We start from the raw sequence: 24811 nt of genomic DNA on the forward strand, positions 1-24811 counted from the left end.
GCGAGGGCAGAGAGTTTCCAGGATGAAACATGCCGAGGTGTGGAGGAACGGGGACAAGAGATTGCCGAGGAGACCTGCTCAGGCCCAAGGGGTGGTCGAAGTTCTCAACAACTTGCCCAGATGGCGCCACTCGGCGACAATCTCCACGGCATTTGCACGCTTGAAAGCCAAAATTATGATCGTCGGATCCGTCAGGCTCTCCCGTTCTCTCCCAGTATGTATATGTGTAGCGTTATAAATTTCTCTCTGGATCGTTAGCTCACTGCTACGTTATGCCCACCGCTTCGTAAGGATAAGAGCTTCCTGCTGGGGTTGCTACACGTCTTTCTTAAACTACCACGACGGTTGATGGTTTTCATAAGTTATCATGCTCCATCCTCTACCGTATTTTTTGACGTATTAGTTTTAAAACATGTACCATTCATTTCGTGCACACTTGCAATTTTTCAAACAATCCTGCCCCTGGCACATCATCTTTGATGTATTTTCAGGCCCTGTATTTTGTTTCTATTACATAGTTGCAATATAATGAAAGCGATCACGGGCTTGGACTGTAATCTACAAATTTTAATAAATCGAGAACGCTGGTCTCTTAATTAAGATTTTCAATCGCGCGTTTCGAGTAGCTAAAAGACAAAGACTAACGACGAATTATAATACTTGATCAGAATTTTATTCGACTAAACATGTATGAGATTAACGATAAATCAGATCATATGAGAATAACGGTTACTAATATGGCTGGGCAGTAAAATAAAATTGGGATTGATTGCATCATTAAAATTATACAACCGTACCGGTCAGCTTGAGTTAAGGATGTGTCTTTGATACCTAATATATTTGACATACAGTATGAACCCGGGTGATGCGAGACTGCGCAATGGTCTGCCGGATGGCGCAGAAATATTAAACCATGCGAAACATGTGGATGCATGGTATTTTGGCGAGGAATATACGGGTAGCGGTGAGGCGACTAGCACACTCGGTAATCACAGCACTGCTATTTATCGCTGTATATAAATTGGACGAAATGATGTACGTAGGCGAATATCATATATAATACACGTGGGACTGTACGGGTGTATTTATGTACCATCAAGGGCACCAATCAACGGCTTCACGGGGGATCCAATATGATTTTCTCTCTTCGTTTCAAGTCGCCTTAATTTAAACGGCTCTGAAAAGCAGCACTCGATCTGTAGCAACGATCTACAGTCCCCCATGCATGTGTAAATCGTGAGTATAGCGCCGAGGCGAAGTGAATCTGCCTGTAAGTCACTCGACTAGAAATTGCTCGACCCCAATTGAGATTTCAGTCTCGCAAAAATTCCAGTCTGTTATAAATGCTGCAGCTAAGAAAAGGATGAAGACGAAGGTAAAATCGAGGTAAAAAGGAAAGGATAAAGGTATAAAACAACGAGACTATGGTCATCGAGTAATGGCTTTTTTCCTGGGATGAAAGGGATCAACACTGTGAAAAAGGAGGGCAAGAGTGAGCGAGTGAGAGAGAGGAGGTGAGAGAAAAAGAGAGAGAGAGAGAGAGAGAGAGAGATGCATCAATGATAAAAACAACGATGGTTACGTATATAGCGTAGATATATCCGAGAGTAATAAAATCGGAATTTTGTCACGCGTGTCAAACTCGGGGGCTTGAGATCCGTATTTTATGACGGTTTTTACGACACCAAGGGCCCGGGGCATCGGGCAACCGTAATATAGGGTGTCAAAATAATATATTCCAAACACGTTGGCAGCTAGGTGGTGGTTGGCCGCCGTGCCGATAATAAAAGAAGAAGAGAAGGCTTTAAACGTGACTAGGCATCGGCTGGGAGCTGCTTAGCCGGAACAGATGATTCATTCGGTATTGTATGCAAGAACAGTTACGTCGAAGATCGATCTTTCGTAAAATTAATAGCCCCCCCGTGACCACGATGCGCTCGAGGCTCCGGGCCGCGTATTATTGCAACGCTCGACCTCAGGATTAGTTTCTATTTTACAATTGACGTGCGTACAATCAAGCATTACGATATACACGTGGGTCATTTTTTCATTGGCATAAACATACACACGAGAGCCACGTCGACCAGATTTTTTTTATCCCTCGGATGCATTAGGATCGGACGAAAACGTCCGCTCCGGGTTTTTTCCCCGTGGGCAATTGGTGATCAAAGGAAAGCTTTCACGTTTTTCTCCTGTACCTATAAATATAACAGCGAATTTACTACCGTCAAACGCTACGTGGTGAAATCAGCGGAAAACGAAAAACCTAAACGTAATTTTTTCAAAGCTAAAAATCTGATCGGATCCATACAGCTACAAAAATACACTCTCATGGATTTCTCGACGCTTTGTAACACGGTACACGGGTCCAATCAGCGATGTGTCATTCTTGCTTCATCTCAAATTCACTTTTTCTTATTCAAATCGTAGATGTCGAAGCGGAAGTATTTAGGATGCCAGTACAGTGCATATAAGATAACAAACTAAATTGGCAAACATTTCGCTGGCACAAGTTGCCGCAAGTGAATAGAACAGAAAACCTCATGACGGAATAATATTTCGGTAAACAGGACAGGCATTCTAAAACAAAGGGGGCGGAATTCAATGACAAAAATTGAAACGTGTGTGTAGCAATTTGTTCTCATCCCTTGGCACATATCCGCACGAGCTCTCAGATCCCAATACGAAACATGATCCAATTTTCCTTCGGCATCTAGGTCACAGGCTGAATAGAATAAATTGAAATCGGCTACCTGAAAGCGTTCATATTATATGCAGTATATACGCCAATTCCTATCCACTTGCAATTCTTATCTCTGATAAAAATTTCCTCTTGGCAATCGTCCCTCTTTCTTATTTTATAGATAGATTCGATCATCGTTTGACAGTGCCTCATAGTATAATCACTTGAAATCTGGCTACCCTGCAGTCTGACAGAGTACAATAAACTTTTCGACTTCAACTGAGATGCTGATTATATTTTCGCAGGAAAATATCTCTCTTTTTCCGCGTCTCTGTCACACGCAACGTAAGAATGTAAATGAAAACTCACGTGTATAGACCAGCAGTAGCTTTCCAGGAGGATTATTGATACAAAAAAAGCAAACTCCGATATAGTAGCACAACGAAGATGAACTCCGACTGAACCCGCGTACCCAGAAATTGCGACCAGAGCAATTCAGCTCTCTACGTAACGCGAAGAGACGGAGAGGCGACTAGAGGCGATGCATTGACCACGCGTTTACCCATCGCGACCGCACTCCGTTAACACACGAAGCCTGGAGGCACACACGTCACTTTAGCCACTCGACGATGGACTCGCCGATTGACGGGCCAAGGAGATTAACTTCAGAGATTGTCAACTCGGCGATAACGACACCCGGTGACGCGTCCTCGGCTCAGCGGCTACTCGAGATGGGAACCACGTTGAAATTATGCGTGCAGGAGTAGTTAAGAGTCCATTACACGCCGGTATGTGTACCGCAATGTCGAGCTGCCCGGTCGTCACGTCGGGGATATTCCTTCGGTTTACGAGCAATTGGAGCTAATCTTAATTGCCCACTCTGTTGAGTTTATCTTTGCTTTTTTTCATTCACTCGCGCACATTTTTTTCCTTTCTTTCTTTATTCACCTTCGGATGCCGTCGCTTCCCTCTGTGTTCTCAGGAACTTTTTGCAGAGCTCGGAAACCTGACGATTAGTTTCGCGGTGAGACTAAGATGCATGCTGGATGTGGGGATCAGAGATGTACGATCCGAGAAAGAGAAAAATAACCATACGGAGATAGGGACGAAAGTTTTATCTCTGCGTGCCTAACTGCTTCGACAGAAGAAAAAAAAGAAAGAATGAAAAGAGAAAGAAAACAGTCGTCTCTCGAGGAGACAGCTAACATTGACCTACGAAATACAAACAATCGTCTTTCCACGAATCACCGCACATTGTTCAAAGTTTGGATTCGCCTCGTACGTCTGATGGAAATGCTCACATTTATCAACAACTGTGCCTCCGATTTTTTTCTTTCTTTTTCGCTTTTCTTTGTAACGTTATCATTTTCAGAACGGATGTAATATTTACTTTGGAGATATTCTCGCACACCCTCTTTCGAAAAACGTTATTACACAGACCGGTAGTTGCGTCTCGTTGAGTGACATCCATGGACGATATCCTCTCTCCATATTCGTCCGTGACGTCAGAGTGGGATAAGAAGCTAAGAGTGTCTGGAGAGTCTCGGGCCGTTTGACGGCTTACCGATAATCAGTGGTTAGTCACCATTGCACGGCCACCGTTTCATGCGTTATAGACGAACAGCCTGTGTGCTCTATTCATAGAACACACATGCATGTGCTTCTCTCGCACACTGCGAACTACTGTACCTACTGCCAGGGAAAGTGGAGATTTGAAAATTTTTTTAAGGGCTCTCCGACAACGACGGTGGGCCCTTCGCGTCTGGGAATTAGCTCTGGAGTGTCTAGAGCCTCCTGCACACTCCATTAATTACGATCTTTCCGCTTGTAGGATGCGTGCCGCGCTAGTCGGAACTGCACACAGTAGCCTCTCTTTGACCAGAGGCTACTTTTTCAACGCACAAGTCCTCTGCGCCTCGCTCTTGCTTCTTACATTGAACTTGTACATAAAGTTACCGTCGTATTGTAAAGAAAGTATGATGTAAAGCGGCTTTGCTCCCGTGGAGTTCCGTGGCCAAATCTTTATGAATTTAAAGCTGTTCGTTTCTAGATCAATATTTACTGAGAATATCCGTAGGTTTTTCCTCGTTATTTCGTCTCGAGTTTAACTTTAGCGAAACGCAGCACAGCAACTACAAAAGGAGGGAATAACGAGGTCCTATATGCTTCAGGCGTAACATGATCTAGGGTACAAATTTTAGAGATAAGGACTGAGCATATTCATTGTTGAACATTTGCCCTATTCGAAGTAGGTATTGCCTAGCGTAAATGGATGATAAACAAACCAATATTGAATGAAACAGTTGATGGCAGCAATTCGGGGATACTCGCCATCGATTTTTTTCCTGTAAAATTACGCGTATAGAGCGTATAAAACATGATTTACTTATTATACAATGTCTCGGAAAATTGATTTTAGTATTTTTCCAAATCTCGCGATATCTGTTTCACCGTTACCCAATTGGAGTATAAAAATTATTTTTCAAGTAATCGGAAATCGTGACAATTATTGAAACCTAGCCGCGCTCGAGTTATTCTTCCTAAAAAAAAGAGATTTATTAATATCAAAGTAGAAGCATTCGATCACAAATTGCTGCAATTTTTCCCCCGAGACTAAATAATTGCTTTTCGCTTAGTAATAAATTCTAAAGCCTGTTGAAAAACGATACGAATGATACTAGCCGCGATGTTTTACGATGAAATACGACCGTCCTCATCGAGCAGAATTATCTCTTAATACCCCGAAGGATTTTTCCGGTGCGGCATGTCGAAGTAGGTAGGTATCCCCCGACACGTAGGTGAATGTTAGCTACTGCTACGTTAATATTGACGGTCGATGTCGACAAGCCCTGGGGACCGGACGGGGCTAATACCACCAAGTGTTTCGGCACAGCCTCCGCATGCGAGAAACCCCGGCGTCAAAATACCCAGCGTAACGTCGCGACGCGTCACGTCGTGTCTGGTGGATGGCGGGTGGCGGGTGGCGGGTGGAGGAACTCTGCGATAACAGACTGCATTTGCATCGGTTGAATACGTAACGATCGAGAGCTTCTCTGCAGTCTGTTACTATGTAGCATTCACTTTCAGGGTGTCTATTATCTATTACGTTGTTTAGTTTACCAACGACGTGCGGTTCGGGGACGAAGAGAATAGATCCGCACGCGTCCGGTTCCCTCGAGGGTGGAAACAGGGGGGTGTCAGTCAGGCTCAACAGACTTCGTGTTTTAGGGGATGGAGATAGGAGATGAAAGAAGGGGAGGGAAGGGAAAGGAAGGGATGGGATGTGATGTGAGTCATGGGGCAGCTACGGCCTACTGATTGAATATTTGTAGATCTATATCGGAGACAAGCCCTATCATATATACTTATATCACACGATACACTCACGAGGAGATGAGCGAATTTTATTCGGTCACCCTAGTAGTTCACCCTGAATTTTACTACGAAGGATGTAAGGAAACACGAACCCAGTTAGCGCACAAGCTGTAATTCTCTTTGTCAAATATCGACACGTGTGCTTGGATGATCTTGTAATAAATCCGAGTTTTTAAGGGAAATATTGTATCTAACTCGGAAAAGATCCCTCTTGCTTCAGTATATTCAAGTGCCGATAATCCGTTCGTCTCGAACTTGTCTCATTATACGGAACTGAGGGACGGATGCTTTTACAACGAAAACTGGAATTCTAAATTTTTTACCTACATACACGCACTAATTTGTACTAATTGGACTCCCGTCTAGCAAGTGAGCATAAAAATAGAAGCTACACGATACATTTCGCGGGTGAAAGATGGAGGGGAACGAGAAAAATTTCAAGAATATTATTTGAAGAAGAAGATACTATCCGCGGCCAAATGTATTCTTCCAACTACTGGAATTCGAAAGATTAATGATAACGGCAACAGCGATGAAATCCTGCCTCGGTAGAAAGTCCAGTACACAGATATAGATGAAAACGATTCGTCACGCAACGATCAAGTGCGATTAAAAATCAACTGAATTGAAAAAATTTCCCACGGCCAGTCGGAATCTATTTCCAAAATGAAGACTTACTTGTGCGAAAAAATTATTCGCAATAAGTTAGCCCACGATTTTCACTAAAGTGGATCGATAACTTGTGAAAAAATTTCAAAATATTATCTGTCTGAATCTTACATACAATACGTTATAAATGTGTAAGAAAAATATAAATGTCCATAGAAATGACAGAGCAAAAGAAGAAAAATTCAGACGATTGAACCCAGCGATCATTTCTCGTAGTATCTCTTAAACGAAGTGGAAATAAAGAATGTATCTCTCGACGCGAACCGCGAACGGCTCGAGCCACCCTGTACATCGATTATAGGCACACATCCACATACGTACAGACGTCATGTATATGGATGCGAAGGTAGGAGATCCCGCTGGATGTTGGATACATACCCATGGTGATGTAAAGCTAGGTTGTTTCGAAGCTCGTCCATGAAGGGTGAGGAGGGGGAGAGGATGGGGGTTGTCGGTGGAGTAGGCATCGGGTTTACCGATCGATCGAGTATACCGTTAGGTGAGAGAGGACGATTTATATTGAGACATCGGATAAAGAATTGCCGACATGTGTCCTAGACAGCCCGGCTGGAGTCCTGGCTAGGCGTCCCTGCAGCCGCCCCATGACACAGGCTCGGCTAACCCCACGAGCTGGATGTAAACGTGTGTGAAAGAAAGAAGAGAGGAGAAAAATAACCGAAGGAAATCAGAAAAAAATTGTTACGAGACGAAGGAAATAAGACAAGCAACTGACAGCGCGAGGGTGCAACGCTTCGGTAAACTATTGACCCCTCTGGATATGGATGGAGGAAGAGGTGATTCTGGACTAAACATCCCCGACGGATTAGCCAAACGTACCTCTCTACCTTATTTATATATATATACTACCTCTACAGCATTACTCGCAACCACTAGGTGTGGGAGAATAAAATTTAATCATCTTTTCTCGAAGACTTAATAAACTCCGCCGGAGTAAGCCTCTTATGAAAATTTGACGCGGATGAATTGAGCTCAACCCTATATAGACGCAGTACCCATTCACCCATTCTGCACCTACCCTGTACCATACCGGGCGAAAGATGGAAAGCTGTTGAGTCGGGCAGCCGGATGAGAGCTTGGCAAAGGAAATTTAACTACGCAAATATAAGGGAAATTAATTAGTATGCTTTATATGAAAAGTTTATACTGCACGAAACCGCGGCGGTGTACGTGCGGTGTACCTACTCAGCTCGTTCAATCTACTGTTTTAACAACAGGAAAAATTATTAGAATTAACCGTACTTTTACTGACGTCGTAATCACACAACGAGTTTATTAAACTACGGAACTATTCGCGTAATTTGTGTTATTTCGAAATGAAGAATATCGGCGTACGACTAATAATGTTCCATCGAATTTCCGTCCACATTTTAATGCCTTATACAGCTCATTACGCTTGGTCATGCATTAGCCGAGAATCAAATTCTCTTTGAAAAATTTTTGCATCGTTCAAAGCAGAGGATTGAGTTTGCCATTTTCAAATAAAGATCATTGAACTGTAAGAGTAATACCAAATTTACTTTTCTGAAAATTGAAAAATATTATAGCTAGCGACTACATGGACTAAAATATGACATATTTTTAGCTTTCCAAAGACACAGCAGAGGTTGTCCCTGTACTTGTAATTTCAGAATCGAAATTATCAGTTCGTTAAATTTGATTCAAAAGCAATAACCTGAAATTGGATAAGCTCTGCACGCGCCAACGCTCGCCGTGCAAGGAATAAAAAAAATGCAGAACAAAAAACAGCTCACGAAGTCCCATGTGCGTATATCCCGTGAATACCCGTGATGGGAAAATAGGGTGTGTGCGGCACGGGTGCATGAAAAATGTAACTCTGTATATACCAAATTGGCTTCATCCCTCGAATCAACCCCTAATCCAATATCCTATCGAGTCCTAAGCCGGGTCTATCTCCCTAAGTCTCGCCTGCAACGGCGAAAAAGGATTCTCATATCTCCTAGAGACGAGCGGTGGAAAGCGCAAACTCGATCCTGCCTTCGCCTAGATTTGCGTGGGCAAGGGTGGAGATCCAGAGTACAGGTTTGTCCGTGTCCTCGACGAGTAAGACTTGTCGTTTTTGAGTTCGGGTAGAGGAGAAGAAAAAAGAGAAGCCACGGCCCTGCCCCCCGTACAAATGCGTGAAAATCAAATAGCTTCCCGGTGCAGCGTTCGAGAGATGAACAGCTGTTGCCGCCAGTCATTCAACGGGCCTGTTATTTTCTTTTTCGGCCCTCCGCATCCCCCTGGAGCAATTTCAGAGTCAACAGTCACCAGTTTCTACCTCGTACAGCCTTGTAAATTAGGCCGCGTTTCTGTCAGTCCAGAAGAGAATAAGAAGTAAAAGAAAAAAAAAAAAAAAAAAAGAAACGAAAAGGGAAAAAGGAGAAAAAGGAAAGAAGACCCGAAGTCCTTTTAATTAAGATTTTTACGACGGTCTGGTGCTTTCATTAAAAATGTTATATACAGCGCCGCCCGACTTATGCAGGGGACATGCAAGAACGAGCAAAGCACCAAAGTATCGGGTGGTTATTACACGAGCTACATCAATTCCCTGGAAATCCCGTTATCTCTGATAATTACAATCCGGAACGAAGGTTTTTTGTGCCTTCGAATATGCCATCTCTTGCGTAACGGTGTACATCAAAGTAAAAAAAAAAAATCTCTACACCTCCGAGAGACTTTGCAGCTGGTACCGTTGCAGTATAAACAAGAGGTTTTACTGAGGATGAAAAAGACTTCGATGTACGAGAAAAATCTGAATCTATGGAATTAACAATTTTCACCTGTGACCAGAACATTTGCGATAATGGCGGTGTGTGGGTTCAAGACTCGAGTCGATCGATTGCGGACGAATCACGAGGGTAAGCAGAAACACACCAATTGTGGAAAAGAGAGAAAGAATAATAAGAGTAATCCTAATGAGGAAGAAAGAAGAAGAACGACTATTACTATTCGACATCGCCGTGATACACAGCTGACTGCTAGAAGCTATAAATAAATTTTTGACCCTCGACTCTCAGAGCGAGCTGCATAGGCCTGGAGCGAGAGGAAAAGGACTGCGAGAGGACCTAAAAGAGTTTTCTGCCTTCACTTGAGTCACTGCAGTATTTTCTCTCTTGTGTGCAAGCGCAACTCTGTCTACTATATACCGTCATTTACCCAACTGCACCTCGACCCGCGTAGTGCATGCGCCTGCATCTCCTACGTGCAATTTTTTTTTTTTGTTTGTTTTCTTTTTAGTTGCACAAGCGCACGCGAATATTATACCGAGCTGTAAAGATGGTCCACAACCGTACGGTAAACAGCGTCTACCCACCTATACACGTCGCGAAATCTACATGTATCTACATAACGTCTACATAGTGGAATAGGGGTGGAGTACGGACGACATACATGCGGTGAATAGACGATCTAGACACACATTTGTGTGCGTCCGCACTCGCAGCTATCCATGATTTTTCCGCAGCTCTTTAAGGGACGTTCCACATATGTGGGCGTTGACGGGTACCTCAGCGACCTCGCGTTTTGTACGACTAAGGACGAAATGCTTTCAGATTCTCTTTACCACGTCTTTGATCCGGTACTGGAGAAAAAATGGCAAAAGAAAAAAAGGAATTCTAAAAGATTAACATCAGGTTGCGACTGACTGAGCGATTAATTCTGGTCAGCAGGTTGTGTCGCCGTGAGCGCGTGGAACACGATCATAACCAAGGCGTGTGCAAGATCAATACACGCGATTACGACTGAGGAATAAAATTATAAGCTTCTTTATTTCCGGTACAAATATTTCCTGGGGTCACCCCTTCGTGTCGTTGAATTTTATCCAAGCATATTCACGAACCGGGCTTAGAGTGGACAGGAAATGAGAAAATAAATCGATACAAAGAATGTTTCGGCAGTAGAATTTGTGGTGGCCTGAAATTCCTCAGGTAGTTTTCTAGTATTGCTGATATCACTTACATTGGGTAGAGTAAAGCGATGAGATATAAACGATTGAAACATAATTTCGGCTTTCTAAGTAGAATCGATAACTCCATAACCCGAAGTAAGTGATCGGACCCTCGTATAGAAGCAGTGATTTCCGTTTCAGAGAATGCGGGTAAAACGGAAACGAATCAAGAGTACTGTTCAACGATGTCAAATGGCTTGAATTCAACTAGAATTTGACGAGCACTTGTCCCTAAACTTCGTACCGAAGGGTTCGTATTCATGGATTCACCAACTCCGCTCTATAATCGCGATTCACGAATAACGTCAAAGTATGCACCCTTCTTCCCACCGACTTACAATCAGAGAAAATCTCTGATGCCTGAATTCCGTCCATCAAAAAAATGTCCGTACTCAGAATTTTGGGAAAATAAACTTTTACTCATCATTCTGGTACCACGCATTATCCAGAGTGCTCTTGCTACCGTGAAACTTTTATACGGAGACGATGTGACTGTGCAACAATGAATGAAAAACAAAATATAAGAGCTTCGTAAACTCGCACACACGACTAACGGCCCCATCATCTGCCCACCAGGACCTATAACGTGAGACACAAGAAGACAACATTGGCATTGGACTCACCCTTGCAGCTAACACGAAGTCCGTGTCCATCGTGGCGTTGAGAATGAGAAAATACTCTCTAATTGGCCCGCAGTTTGCGTTGGTAATCCGTCGATCGGAGGGTAAAAATTATAAAACCACATCACCCTGGGCAACTGCACCTCTCAGTGCAGCCTCCCTCGAGAAACTGATTTTTACATCCGACATTTCCTTTAGCGAGGTAACACCGACTCACTCCCGTGTTCGCGGCCTCGGGTCTCTGTCTCGTTGTTTAAGGCCGCCCACGCGGCTCGGTGTTGGTGTTCTTTTATCAAGCGAGGTGTGTGCGTTTTTCATGGATCATGAGACCTCGGCTCGCGGCCGGGTCTCGGTCGGTCTCCGACGACTCTACAACACGGGTGTCGAGTACCTGCGCCAGCACCCCCAACACCCGCCGACCGGCGCACGTAAACGCGGTTCGCACCCCGGATGGTGTGGGGGAAACGCGCAGAAACCAAGCCCTGAGAATCAGCCTGGCGTCAGCCCCAAAGCACCGTTGTAAGGGAGGTACAATATTTCCATGTAATTGCTGGATCGACGTGAATCTCACGCGAGTGAAGAAATATCCAGCCACCCACACTCGGGTTCATAACCGTGTTCCCTATGTCGTTGCGACCAATTAGATTGAAGTCTCGCTTTCATTAATCTTCTATTGGTCCGCGTTTATCCCCACATACGGGTCGGTTTCACGGATAGCATCGCGGATTCATATTCACCGATAATTTCAACAAACTTCTACTGTATCTGAGATAAATACTCGCTGTCGTCGTGATTTAGTTAAATTCCAGATGTTGGTGTAGCCAGCGTTGTCGTCAACTTCATGTGACAAGCCGCGAAACTCGATTCGAATTAAATCGAGCTTATCTAAGGATCGCTTTTGACGGCTATGTGGCTCGGCAAAGAGTTGCGTGTCAGGATTGCGTTGACCATTATATCCGTGTCCAGGGAGTCGTGGTGTGAATAATATGACCTCCTCAAGGTGTAATACCTTTTATCGCTCAAGGAGGTTATTCTGTAATTTGTGTTATAGTTGACGCCGCTTTGACCTGTCAGGAAGCAGGTGAATCTTGAAACAGTAATCGTACTTTACGTTTTTTTACGATTAAGTTACAGAAAAAGAGTCATGACTGCTGGACGAGTCACGGATGTTTTTCAGCGTTAGTATCTGATTACGTGGTGCAAGTTCTGGATGATCAGCCGTGACTCGACTTTGGATTTCCGAAACAAAGGTTTCGAGTGGAGACTCGTTGTTTTGAATCCCCTGATATATTAATAGCACTCCGAATCTTTATCCGGATGATGCGTACACATGTATTACCGAGAAATAGTACGGACGGTCACGCTGTGGCAACTATGCTCATATGTATATGTATAGATGTATAAACTGACTCCTTCCGCACGGAGTCAGAGTGAGGGAGAGAGAAAGAGAATAACCCGAAGGGTTGTATTTTTAACCGTAGAGATTTAAAGGCCCGCAAATGTTCTCGAGCAGTACTTCTCAGCCTAAGTAACATCGAATATCTGACATGTGTTTCGACAGCAGGATATTTTTTCGCGTGTTTTTCAAACCGAGCACCCCTGACTGCATGGTCGCGAACCGGGTTAAGGACCGGTCCGAGGTTTGCTCTACGTCGTTTTATCCCCTTCCTGCTTTTCTCTTCCTCTGCGACGACCTCTTTCTAACCCCATTTTACTCTTCTGCTGTAGATCCATTGCTCCTCTTCTCGAGTCTCGTTAGTTCTTAGGTTAGATCGTTACCCGAGTCAGGACGGAGATACTTTATATCAGTGCTGACGAATATTTCCCACCGCCCGCTTTCGAAACTAACACCCCTGCGTGTACGACCATTACGTAGACCCTGCAGGGTGCCCCCCTCCATTTCCACCGAGCTAAAACTACTTGAGACACTGCGAGATTTCACCCGGATTACCTCGGCAGGTCCGAGTCCAACTCTTGGAAAACTATCATTGCTCGCTCCGTCAGTCTAGGCAGTACTAATTAGTCCCTCAATCCCCCCGCGAAACTTCTCATCGAGTTCCCAGCATTCTCATATTCGAGAGCGTTACTTTCCAAGATATAATTATGATGCTTGGGTGAGGGGAATTACGAAAACAATTTCAGTACCGCTATTTTTTCATTTTTCCTTTTACTCCTATACACGTTGGGTGTACCGATTGTTTGCAATCCGCAACAAACTTAAGATCTATATGATCCTTCATCTCGCAGCAGTGAGAAAAATAAATGCGGGTGTAAAGTTATACACAGATTTTCTCTAACTTTTTTATAAAATAACAACAAATAAAATGACACGATCGCGGAAACGGCTGCGGGTGAATGAAAAAAAGTTTGCAAGATGCTGCGGCGTATACTTACATATATCTACATAGATACGCTCACTTATATATGTATACGTATACATAAGATACTTGCAGCGTGTCGAATTATCTGTTACAACCCTCCGGGGAAATCTTTCCCCAAAAATCATCATTTTCATAACACTTGGGCAGACCCCATATAGACGCGCCGGGCGGCAGCTTAACTTCTGCCACACCATAAACTTGATAAATTTCATGGGCAACCCCCTCGACCCTCCCCACGGTATCTGGTGCAGCTTCACGTCTCGGCTTCGTGCAATATCCGAGTCGGCAGCAGGATGACTGCAGCATCCTGACTGGCTCGTAAGCGTTAAGTGCTAAGTAGCGTTGAATCCGGTGGAATCAGTGGCGAGGGATGCACCCTGAGTCCCAAGACGTACCGTCGGCATGTACCCAAGGTGAATTCATGAGTCTTCGGTTCTCCGCTCCTCGTATAATCTCTCTCTTTCTGCTTTAGACGCGGTAGTGCATCCGTCGGTTCCTCCTTTTCCCTGTGTCTACGTTCAGAGTCCTTCAGCGTTGCGACGCTTTTAAGCTCTCGCCCCCGTTCACAAACAGCGATCGTTGCCTGGGACGTTTACGAGACGGATACATGTAATCGTGCGTGGATATTAAGTCGCCGAAATAACCGAGTTGTCTGTTATTCCGTCGGTAAAACTGCCGTAAAGTAAAATCCTGACCTAGGCTAGCTCTGTTCTAGCCGAGTCTAGTCTGAAGGATCTAATAAATAAGAACGGCACGAGCCGAGCCGTCGGAATGGAAAAAAGGAAAAGATAGAGAATCGTAGAGATAGGAGAAAGAAGAGTGGAAAAAAAACGGCTCAAAACTGTATCGTAAAACAGGGACTCGCGTCTATTTCTAACGGGCGTCCTCGACGGTGCCGCGGCGTCGACGTCGCCGTCCGTATCCAGGGAGACACGCGCTTTGATGTAGGGTATATGTACCAACGCAAAACGCAGCAGCATCCCCTAAACGTAACCAGAGATTCTCAACCGGGTTTTGAGTCTTCCAATTTACTCGTGCCACGGATTCTCAGTCGAATGTTTCGTACATACAACGCACTGGCAGTGTTTGAATTGTACTCACGAAAAGACGAAAAAACAAGTCAGGCTCGTTAATGAAGTATTTATTGTCTTACCAGTACGTCACGTGATTTTTTTTTTTATCCCCATGCATCTGTATTTCCGGCTCTTTCTCTATCTCTCTCTATCTCGTTTCTCTATTGAGCTGATTGATGCTATTTTTTATCCACAAACTCTCGTATGGTCTTAATGGTCATACCTCGGTCAGATTCTGTGCTCTCAAAGATATTTACAGCGGGTAAAGCTACCCTGAATAACGATCAGATCAACTTTTACTTTCGTCGATCAGATTGGAAATTTTTTAACAGAGAAAAGAATCTTGTCCCTATGAAATTAGTATATCCCGAAGAGCCATTCCATTTAAAAAAATGAATCTCTCTAGGCCTTTGTTAACGAACTTGCCTTCTGGAGATTTCGTATCAGTTCTTGAGGGTCGTACAAAACACGAAATTCAAAGCCCTATCCGCAGATGTGATACGAACACCGTTTGAAGAGCAATGCCAATACGCGCAAATGGAGTATCTATTTTCTGTTTACACAAAGTAAAAGTCCATCGCAATCGCGAAATTGGCCCCTTGCTCAATAAAGACTGTCTAATTCGAGCATGTATGAACGAAATACGACATATGTATGATTACTTTGGCAAGTCCCTGATTCCCCCACGATCCATTTAGGTAACACACGAATCGAATACACTCAATTTCAGTAATATTCAAAGAAAACTCCGCTCGAATTAACCTCCGCATTTTATCAACGGGCATACGAGTGCTGGGAAGCTGGGACAAAGAAGCAAGAAGTAATCGGTTCCGTTGAGAACCCTCTGGAATCAGCGTGCACATCTGGTCAGTAACATTGGGAGCCCTAGGCACGGGAGTTGGAATTATGGAGCAAAGTATAAACTATGGGGTTGCACCCCATAGGCATGGAGGAGTTTCGGTATAGAGGTGGACGTGAACGCGGGGATAATATGGGCGCTGGTTGTACGATGTTGCATTTGTGTGGATGCACAGTGGGTGCTGAGGGACACGCAGACTCGCTTACAGACGCGTGCAGCATTAACCCCTGCTGCACGGTAGAGAGGCTGCGTGGCGGAGGCGGCGGCCATATCTCTTAAAACGCTCCAAAATGCGCAAAGGGTTGCTAAAAGGCGGAAGGCTTGACGGGGTCTAATGGGGTTTTCTCCGTTAAACCAAAACCCATCCCCCTTCGAAAGCCGAATTTAATTTTCCCCTTCTTCGCAACCCCCGTGTATAGGTATAATCAAGGGGCAGCGGGAAGATTTTCACAAACGTACAAGGTACACAAGACCCCCGGGGAGTCTGCGGAGGACGAGAGAGTGAACTTGACGCAATTCGGTCCGGCCAGATGAGTGGCGTTTAAATAATTCACGAATCGTTTCGCTCGGAATCTCTGCTTGGAATTCCCACTGACCCGCCCTCTGCCGACCGGGGACTCGTTTCACGTTTAATTTACTAAATCCTCAGGACAACCGCTCGAAATAAACACCTACAGGAAAACAAGAAAATTACACTGTTATTCCCAAATCGAAACGTAGCACGCGATGCCTATTATACAGAGATAAGGATGGATATACCTATACTAGAAGTCATGAATGCTACACTAACAAATAGATTTCCCGTCGTAGTATGAGTATTAGTTTTATACTAGATGGAATATTGTACTGCAGTTGGAACAAGTATTCCATTATGGAATCGGAATACTCCTGATACTGCAACGGCAAATCCATCTCTTACCATAACTGCGTGCAAATTTTTAGAATACCTTTTTTCCATGAACTTTCTTTTACCTTTCACGTTCTCGTTCGGTTAGATCCAACCTAACGTGAAATCAAAATAATCACAATAACTTTCGAGCTTTCTAAAATATAAAACAAAATTTTTCCAGGAACGGTCAATAACAACGCACATCGTACTTTAAAGTTCAGATAAAAACCGGTCGAACGTCCCTTCGCGGCCTCTCAAGTCCATTTGACACATTAGGCGCCTACGTTTAGTGAGGACGGATTTTCCCCATGACCAGAACTAAGAATATCGGTAATTTAATCAGGCATGAATAATGTATTAGTATTGATTGCGGTGACTAACCGAGTTGCGTTTGGTGGGCCGGTGATGGTGCAGGCCTGACTTTGTCCGGAGGACATCTTCTCGTGGCAGCGACGGTCGCAGGCAAGGGGATGCTGGTCCCACCCTGACCTCCCGGGCCGCCGGCACCCGCCTGCTTATTGTAGGGCGAAGGCAATCTGTAATCAAATTGAACGAAATTATTTAAGGAACGATTTGTCGTCCGCTAGCCCTTAAGTCTATGAAGACAAATTTATTACTGCATTGCAAACGAGAAATTATCGCCTGTATCAGTTTCCTGCACTTCGATACACATTACAAGCCTCTCCATACGTGGGGTGAAACGACCATAGATGCCAGCGATTCGGATTGCATCCAGTGTTACCCGATTCACGTGTGAATGGAGACGAGGAAAGGGTGAAGGAATGCGGAGGGAAGTGTCAGATTCCTTGTCAGACCGCAAGAGGGAAATACTGCCGATCGAGGGTTGGATCAGTGTCTAAAATATCTGAGTCTAGTAGAATTGAGCGATTCTCATCAGTCTGATGGAACGAGTAAACTCTGTTTTTATCCCCAGTATTTCGTCAGAACAACGAAATCTGACTAGATTTGAATTCTATTTTCGTAAATAGCATAAATTCCAGCAAACCGTCCAAATCCATCTTCTCGGACACGCTTCACGATTATGCATCCAGACACACGTAGGTACGTGCACTCTGTCGTGTGTCCCGTATTCACTCGTCCACGCAAGCCGGACAGGATTAACACTCACGAATGGCACACGGCACGCAGTTATGTTTACTAAACTGTATCGCGTAAAACACGCGTAAGCTCGTGTACCCGTTACGTTAAAGGTGACGGCAAAGTGCCGCCTGACGACACTTGACTGTCGTCATATAATGAGACGGAATTTAACCGAGCCGCGTAACGATCATTCTGCTAGGAGATCCCAGAGTCTCATCTAACTTCGCAAATTCTTAAGACATGCCCGAATGTAACTGGTCCAATTATGCCAAGTCGCGATGAAACGACTCAAGTTCAACATTAATCACTGCATAGCGATCACTTTGTTCAGAGAAAAGAGGTGGAGAAAAGTGAATTTCTGATTCGGAGTGCTCATAATGTACACACTCGGAAATCAACCCGGGTTCAAATAGTCCTTTTGGCAATGAGCAAATATATTTTAAGTAATTCTACTGTATTCCAAGAACGTTTTTTTTCTAAGTCTGAAGTGCGAGCTGCACCTGCCAGACAGGCACCTGTCGGTCCAAGAGAAGAATTTTCAGCGGAGGTATCTAGAAGTGAAAGAATTCAAGGCTCTCTACAATCAGGTGCGTTGTGCTGGTGTTTTTTAGAATTTGAAACGTATATTTTCTTATCTTTTCCCGAAAGAAGGGAAGCAGTAAAACCTCCTTGCGGCGAAGGAAGTTTCCGATTGGGTGCTTCCTCGCTCTTGTCTCATGAGAAAAGCGGACGAGATGGGCGACCGCGAAAGGGCGAAGCGAAAAATTATCTCAAAGCCGAGATAGCGTGGATGTTTCTCGTTGAACGGTTGATTTATAACCGCGGCTCCTCGGAGTTTTCCACCGTCTCGTCGACTCGACGTCATACTTCACCCTCCGAGCCTTCAGACTATCGCAGATATAATTTGTCGGGAAATTTATCTCAAAATAACATGTCCAGCCGCGTTGAAACACCGCGAGGTAAGGATGCCAAGCATTCCGATCTCCACTATGCGGCTCCGCAACTTTGGTATATTACTCTCGCAGCTATAAGGTGGTTAGATACTCGTACGGAAGCATGTAACAAAACACTTCACTCTCCACATACCGAATGCTCGCAAATTTTCCGTCTCCTTATATTGCATGTCAGGTTCTTCGACCGGTTTCAGTAGATGAAAATCTCCAGAGATAGATAATTATACCTACTCACAGGTCTACCTTACTGGTTTGATTAATCGCACCTTTTTCGTACCGCTGCAGTGTGAAATTTCCTTTGAAACACATTCGGCAACAATTGTCAAAAGACTCGGCAACCCTTTTTCACTTATTGAAAAATATCTACAAAATCGGTCATCCATTATCTAATAATAAAAAAAAAGCTAAAGTAACACAAAGAGAGTCTAAGCAATTCGATCCTGTTTTTCTAACATCTCGACGATCATCACATGAAAAGTTGTGTAAACTGAATAATGATAATAATGAAACACCACGTTGCTCCACGTTATGCTCTCACCAAAAAAATCTCTATGCGCTTACGTCGACGATACGACGGTACTTACGGAGAGTTTTGTAACCAGTACTGTAATTACAGTATTTCACTAAAGCTAAATATAAAAAAATGCAGCCCGTCCGCTGTACGCGACAACTACCTGAACACTAAAGTATAAACTCTCGAGACGAGTGAAATGTACAAGTCGTCCCAAACTCGTAAAAAGGAATCCCACAGCTCCGCTGTATTTCAGAATGTTAATTTAGTACCAGAGTAAACCAGTCATCCCTTCGATAGACTATTTTCTTTCAGGATTAAAATATGGTTTATGAACTTTGTGCTCCGAGTGACCAGATACACACTTATATCAAGAAATAGATACCCTGAGTTCCTGATACAGGGTGAAATATTACAACCAGCCGTTATAAGTGCTACTTGTTCATTTATTTCGCAATTTCGTATAATATCGCGTACACTGCAAATAAAAGTATTATGAATCGATTAGGGTTCGTTTGCAACGTAGCCTGGTTAATCGAGTATGCAATTGATCATTAATGCAAACGGACCCGCGGTTGTTTCAACGCCGAGGAAAGGGAAAGGTAATTTGCAATTTAAAGTTACGATCACTAGACTGTGACGACACGACTATGATACGCCTCCTTTGTCGCGCAATTCGCAGAATCGAGCGAGTTCACAATGTCCACTAATATCGTGCTGGGTTCCGCAGCTGCAGCTTCCTGTCGCTACGGCTGAGTGTATCGAGGCAATCTCATCTAAAACATCAGCCAAAGTATGTTGACAATACAGGTACGCGCGTGGCTCAAACCTAATCTTTGTCAATGTTTCCTCATGGTACACACCTGCCTGAAGATTTCACCGTACACAAAAGCAGCAGCCCCTGCGATAAGTTTGTGGCCATAAATTGGATTGTTACTCCAAACTGTCAAAGCTAGCTTGAAGGTCTGCCTCAGGATTTTAACAAAATAACAGAACTTTACAATTAAGACGATACAAGCTGTCTTCCATCGTTAGATTGTAGGTGAAAACCTATCTATGAAAAGGAAACTTCTATAGATGAAAGAAGATACATTTGTTCTCCGGAATAATTCGTTTACTCGGCACTATATATATATACATTCCAATCTCGTTGAACCCCTCCCCCCCCCGCGCCGATGTCCATTGCACGTGCGATATCACGTTATGAAAAAAATCTACCCTTACACAATACGGCGTTATATAGTAGGCGGTGGGGTTGATGCGTGAAACGATGAAATGAAAGGTGGAAGAAGAAGAAGAAGGAGAAGAGTGTGCGCGCGCGCGCACATAAACATAAAGAAGATAAGAATAGAGTCGATAACGGCGACGGGTGAATTTTGTGCCACGCTTCTGAATATCGGGTCACGGTATATGTGATATCATGGGATCATTGTATGGAGTTTCGGGACTGGCGGTGAACCCGTGGGGTCGAGTTGGCAAATACGATGTCGGAATTCCGCGCGAATGAAGCGGATGTTTAACGTCACAGTATCGCAAATCGATCGTGACGAGGTGAACACCGCATGGCAAATGGTAGCACACACGGTGTATCAAGGTCCATAAACCCGGTCTCTCCGTGCCGCAACTTAAACCTGGTTAAGTTATACACGGGAGGGTAAATATTTAGTCTGAGACGGTGTATCGCGGGGCGGGTGATTCTCAAAGGAGAGAGAGAAGCCCGCGGCCAAATCGTAGGAGGAGCCGGCGACTAAGTTTAATAGAATTTTCAAGGCGGTGAAACGGCTTTGGCGCGAAATTGGCTTCCGGAGCGGCGACACAGGAGGAACATTGTGTTGCCTACGGATTGCGCGAGATTTCCCTCACACCAGGGACTTATTAAATCTTGGAATTGGAGTCTCCGCTGCACTGCAGCGGGGAACAAAAAGCAGGCGGCACGTGAAATCGGAGTCGGTATAGTTGGGCGGTCTGAGGGAGAGGGATAGGGAGAGACGAAATGCAATTGACATCAAAGTTCGACTCGGAGGCTGCGTGACTCGTGAGTTATATGCTCGGAAGAAATACAACTCGAAGTCAAGTTTGTGCCGAGCAGTTTGTACGGCCTGACATTGCAGTGATTCAATGCGTTGGCAACGGGTAGGTTGCTGACTTGCTCCCTCCTCTTCCTTTTCCCGCACCCCGATCGTTGTTCAAAACTTACGATCGCAAGCACAGGTGTAAATTATAGTTAGTCTCTCTCAACGTTTTAGCCTCGTAAATCCAAAAGAGACTCACGCCTGTACGCGTCGAAAGCCCTGCGAATTGGTCAGCTTACAACAATATCATCTCAGACTCGTTAAAATCTTCGTTTATAAGGTTGTTGATCCGCTTTCGGCAAGTTATGGTTAACAACTATATCAGTGATAATTCACAGCGAAACCGGATACTCGGAATTCGTTCGGGACGAGCGTAGCTAACACCTCGAGAAAGCCTTAATTTAAGTTGACGCTCGTTATTCAGCCAGACCGGGTACAGACTCAGCCGAGGGTGTCTCACCACCCACCATTTCGTGGGCAGCTCGTGTCAAGTGGCTGCTCCTTTCAGTACGTGCATATAATACAAATATTTACATACTTTGAGCTATAAGCACGATATACGTGACGGTATATTACCAGAAGTGACACTTTCAGTCACTTCGCTTTTCAACCATCAGCCCGCCCGGTAGAACACCTCCTCGTCATTTCTCGACCGGTTTTTAGAGAGAATTTTCTCAACTCCTGCGGGAAGCCTGGATCACATGCACCGAAAAGTCTTTAAGAGGCTAGTCCAAGCTGCATCCTTGGTGTTGATCTTTGTCCGGACGGTGTTTCAGAGTTCAATTGACATCCAATTCTGAAAGTGCGTTACGCGGTAGCCAATCCATTTTCTTGACGACAAATTCATCCAGTAAAATTGGCAGTCAATTTTTCAACACCTCGTACAATTAGCACGGTACGATTTCCCATGAAACCAGAAATTTTCCGAATCTCCAATTACGACGACCTCCACTCCGAATATGAAATGCAATATTTTTTGCTCATTAGGTCCATTGTAGGATCGATTACGTGCACCGAAACAAAGAAAGCCATACGTGTCCAACACGACCCTAGTCAGGGCGCCCACCCTGACGGTCTGATATTCCTCGGTCGGAAATAACCGGCGTGTGCAGATGACGTGTTTTCATCAACAGCAGGGAACACGGTCCGGTGCTTTCGTACAAATGTGGTGTATAGGTGGAGTCCATGTCCATGTCCATGTCCAACCGGAGGAGCGTTATAGGTGTGTAGAAAAGTACAAACGACAATTCCGCCAGGGATCTGGATGCAGTGAGAATTCCGCGTGTGTGCGGCGGGGAAGGGGAAGTTCCAAGGCAGAGCCATCCGTCCATCGGTCCGTTCATCCGTACGAAGTGTGGAGAAGAGGAAAGAGGAGGCCGGTGGAGGGGAGGGGGAGGCTGGTAATTAGCCGGGCCCCTCACGATCTCACATGTGCTGCTCGCATTCAGCAACTCCGTTGGGTTGTGACGCGGTTCTGCAGTTGGCTGACAGTGGCCTCCACCGCGTGCAATAAATACCCACGAACATGCGCCTCGGTGGACATACACATAATCCGTAGAGGGACAGGGTGAAAAAAATTCAGCAATTTGAGGGAGTATTGTACGCTTCAGAAGGGGATGGCAGCTACTCGAGGTGCGGGGAGTTTCGACAACGGCATCGTAAACCGGGACTCCGTTGCGAGATAATTAATGCGGGAGTGTATTTCTGCCCTTGTCACTTGATAATTCGATTGATCTGGCATGAGGGGGATGCTGCAGGGAAACAGCGCGGCGAGCCGCAGATTGCGGCCGGAAGTTATATCGCAGGTGTCGCTTTCCCTGGTAGAGCAACGATCTGGAAGAAACGCGGAGAACGTAAGAATTACAGTAAGAACAAAGCTTTCCATCATCGCTAACTCGTTGTGAAAATTATATATCGTCGATGTCGCGGAATCGTTGTGCCTATATCACGTGTTATATTCGCTCATCGCTGGATCGAGAATAAAATTGGCAAACTACTTTAAAAATATATCACAAACTTGCACAATATTTTAACGAATTTACGCGATGAGTATGCAACGTACGAGATTTAAAATCAATCTGTATAAATATTCTTAGGCTGAAGCGATATTCATTGGACACTCGAAACACGATGGGAGAAAAAGGAGCCTCGACGAAGAGCCGTAGAAGGACGGAAACAAAGCTGGACTTTAGGAATTCCGGAGGTGTGCCTCCCTCCCCCCAGAAGGCGGGGGCGAGCAAACGCGCATCTGATATCGTAAATATGTCCACGACGGCGGCACGGTGCTGCAGCGTTTTTTGTTGCTTTTAATTCTGAACCAGCTCGTCGAGCTCGCCGGACTAGCTCGGCTTATACCTACCTACCTGCCCGACCGGCACCATACCTGATACCTCAATGTGTGTACATACGTACGCGGCGTATGCAAGTATATACAAATACTTGGATGTGTGTTAGAGCTACATACGAGCTCTCGCTGAGAGCGTGGCAAATCTTTCGGCTCCGTTCACGCCGCATAGACTCCCCGACATTTTTTTGTAAGTGCAAGCAGAACGGCAGGAAATTTCAAGGCTTGATAATTGCTTGTACGGTGTTACAGTTCGTTCTTCGCTAATTATGTGAATCGATATATCCTTGCAGAATCATCCGTCAAATGACGAATTTTTAATATTCAGAAAGTTCGAGTTTCACCAGACTTCCGAGCAAGTATTATTCAGTAATTAGGTAATTTCACGCAATGACACATTCATTTTAACACCATTATCGTCATGGCACGATTCTACTTCGAATTTCTTTTTTTCTAATTCAGCGAGTCGAGCATTAATCATTCCTGATGATTTAATAATGAGGATTGTTTAGAAATCAAAATGGTACACTTTTTATGGCTAATCCCAAGTAATTATTCTATGAGACGTTACGGGTCCTCCCTCGACTAAGTCGACGATTTATTTCCGTTGTAGAAAAAGAAGACAAATTTGACAGCGCAGATTTGTGACTTCTGTTATACGTACAATATACAATAGCATGTAGAAATATACAAATTTGTGAGAAACGTCTGTTATTAAAAAGCGGATGAAATATGTACAACGCGTTTTGACAATGACAGGTTAGATCAGCGACAAAGAAAAAAACTACCGCGTTCACAACAGCACGGCTCATCGTCGCTTTTGAGCATTCCCACGCAAACGGACATATTAAATCCCAATGGCACACCTAATGTCAACGGATTAAATAAAACCCGAGCTCAAATATAGCTGTGACTTCATTACGACGCTGATATAACATTTTGTATCGTATGTGAATTTTGCCGAAGAAGAGTGAAAAATTTCAATAACAAGTATATTATAATGACGCAAAATTCATTCTAAACCTTCGACCGGACGCAAAGGATTGGAAGTTGAACGATCCGAGTGACTGAATATATTGTTTGCTCGCTCGAGCGATGGTTCATCATGTGTAAAGTGTTTAACACACGTGTAACGCGATGCGATCATAAGCGAAGCTACGTTAAAACTCTTTAAACTATTATATGTATACAATCCTCGTTTCATGGGCTCGTGAACATCTCCCTGACCATTCGGTGCTGTTATTTACAATAAATTTGCCTCAATATCCTGTTCAAAATAAGTATCAACCCCCTCGGGATAACTGGTGTTGG

The 24811-nt window shown here is 44.4% G+C and overlaps 1 protein-coding gene across 4 annotated transcripts in view; it reads right to left on the reverse strand.

Moving 5' to 3' along the window:
* The window catches only part of LOC124407646 (protein sickie), a 168874-nt gene that overhangs the window by 55328 nt on the left and 88735 nt on the right, over positions 1-24811 (reverse strand). For all 4 annotated transcript variants that reach the window (XM_046883975.1, XM_046883974.1, XM_046883977.1 and 1 more), the window contains one exon: positions 16901-17055. In XM_046883975.1, the coding sequence (XP_046739931.1) occupies positions 16901-17055 (155 nt within the window). The remainder of the gene's footprint in view (positions 1-16900; positions 17056-24811) is intronic.

The sequence above is a fragment of the Diprion similis genome, chromosome 6, assembly GCF_021155765.1.
Source record: "Diprion similis isolate iyDipSimi1 chromosome 6, iyDipSimi1.1, whole genome shotgun sequence".
Lineage (NCBI taxonomy): Eukaryota > Metazoa > Arthropoda > Insecta > Hymenoptera > Diprionidae > Diprion > Diprion similis.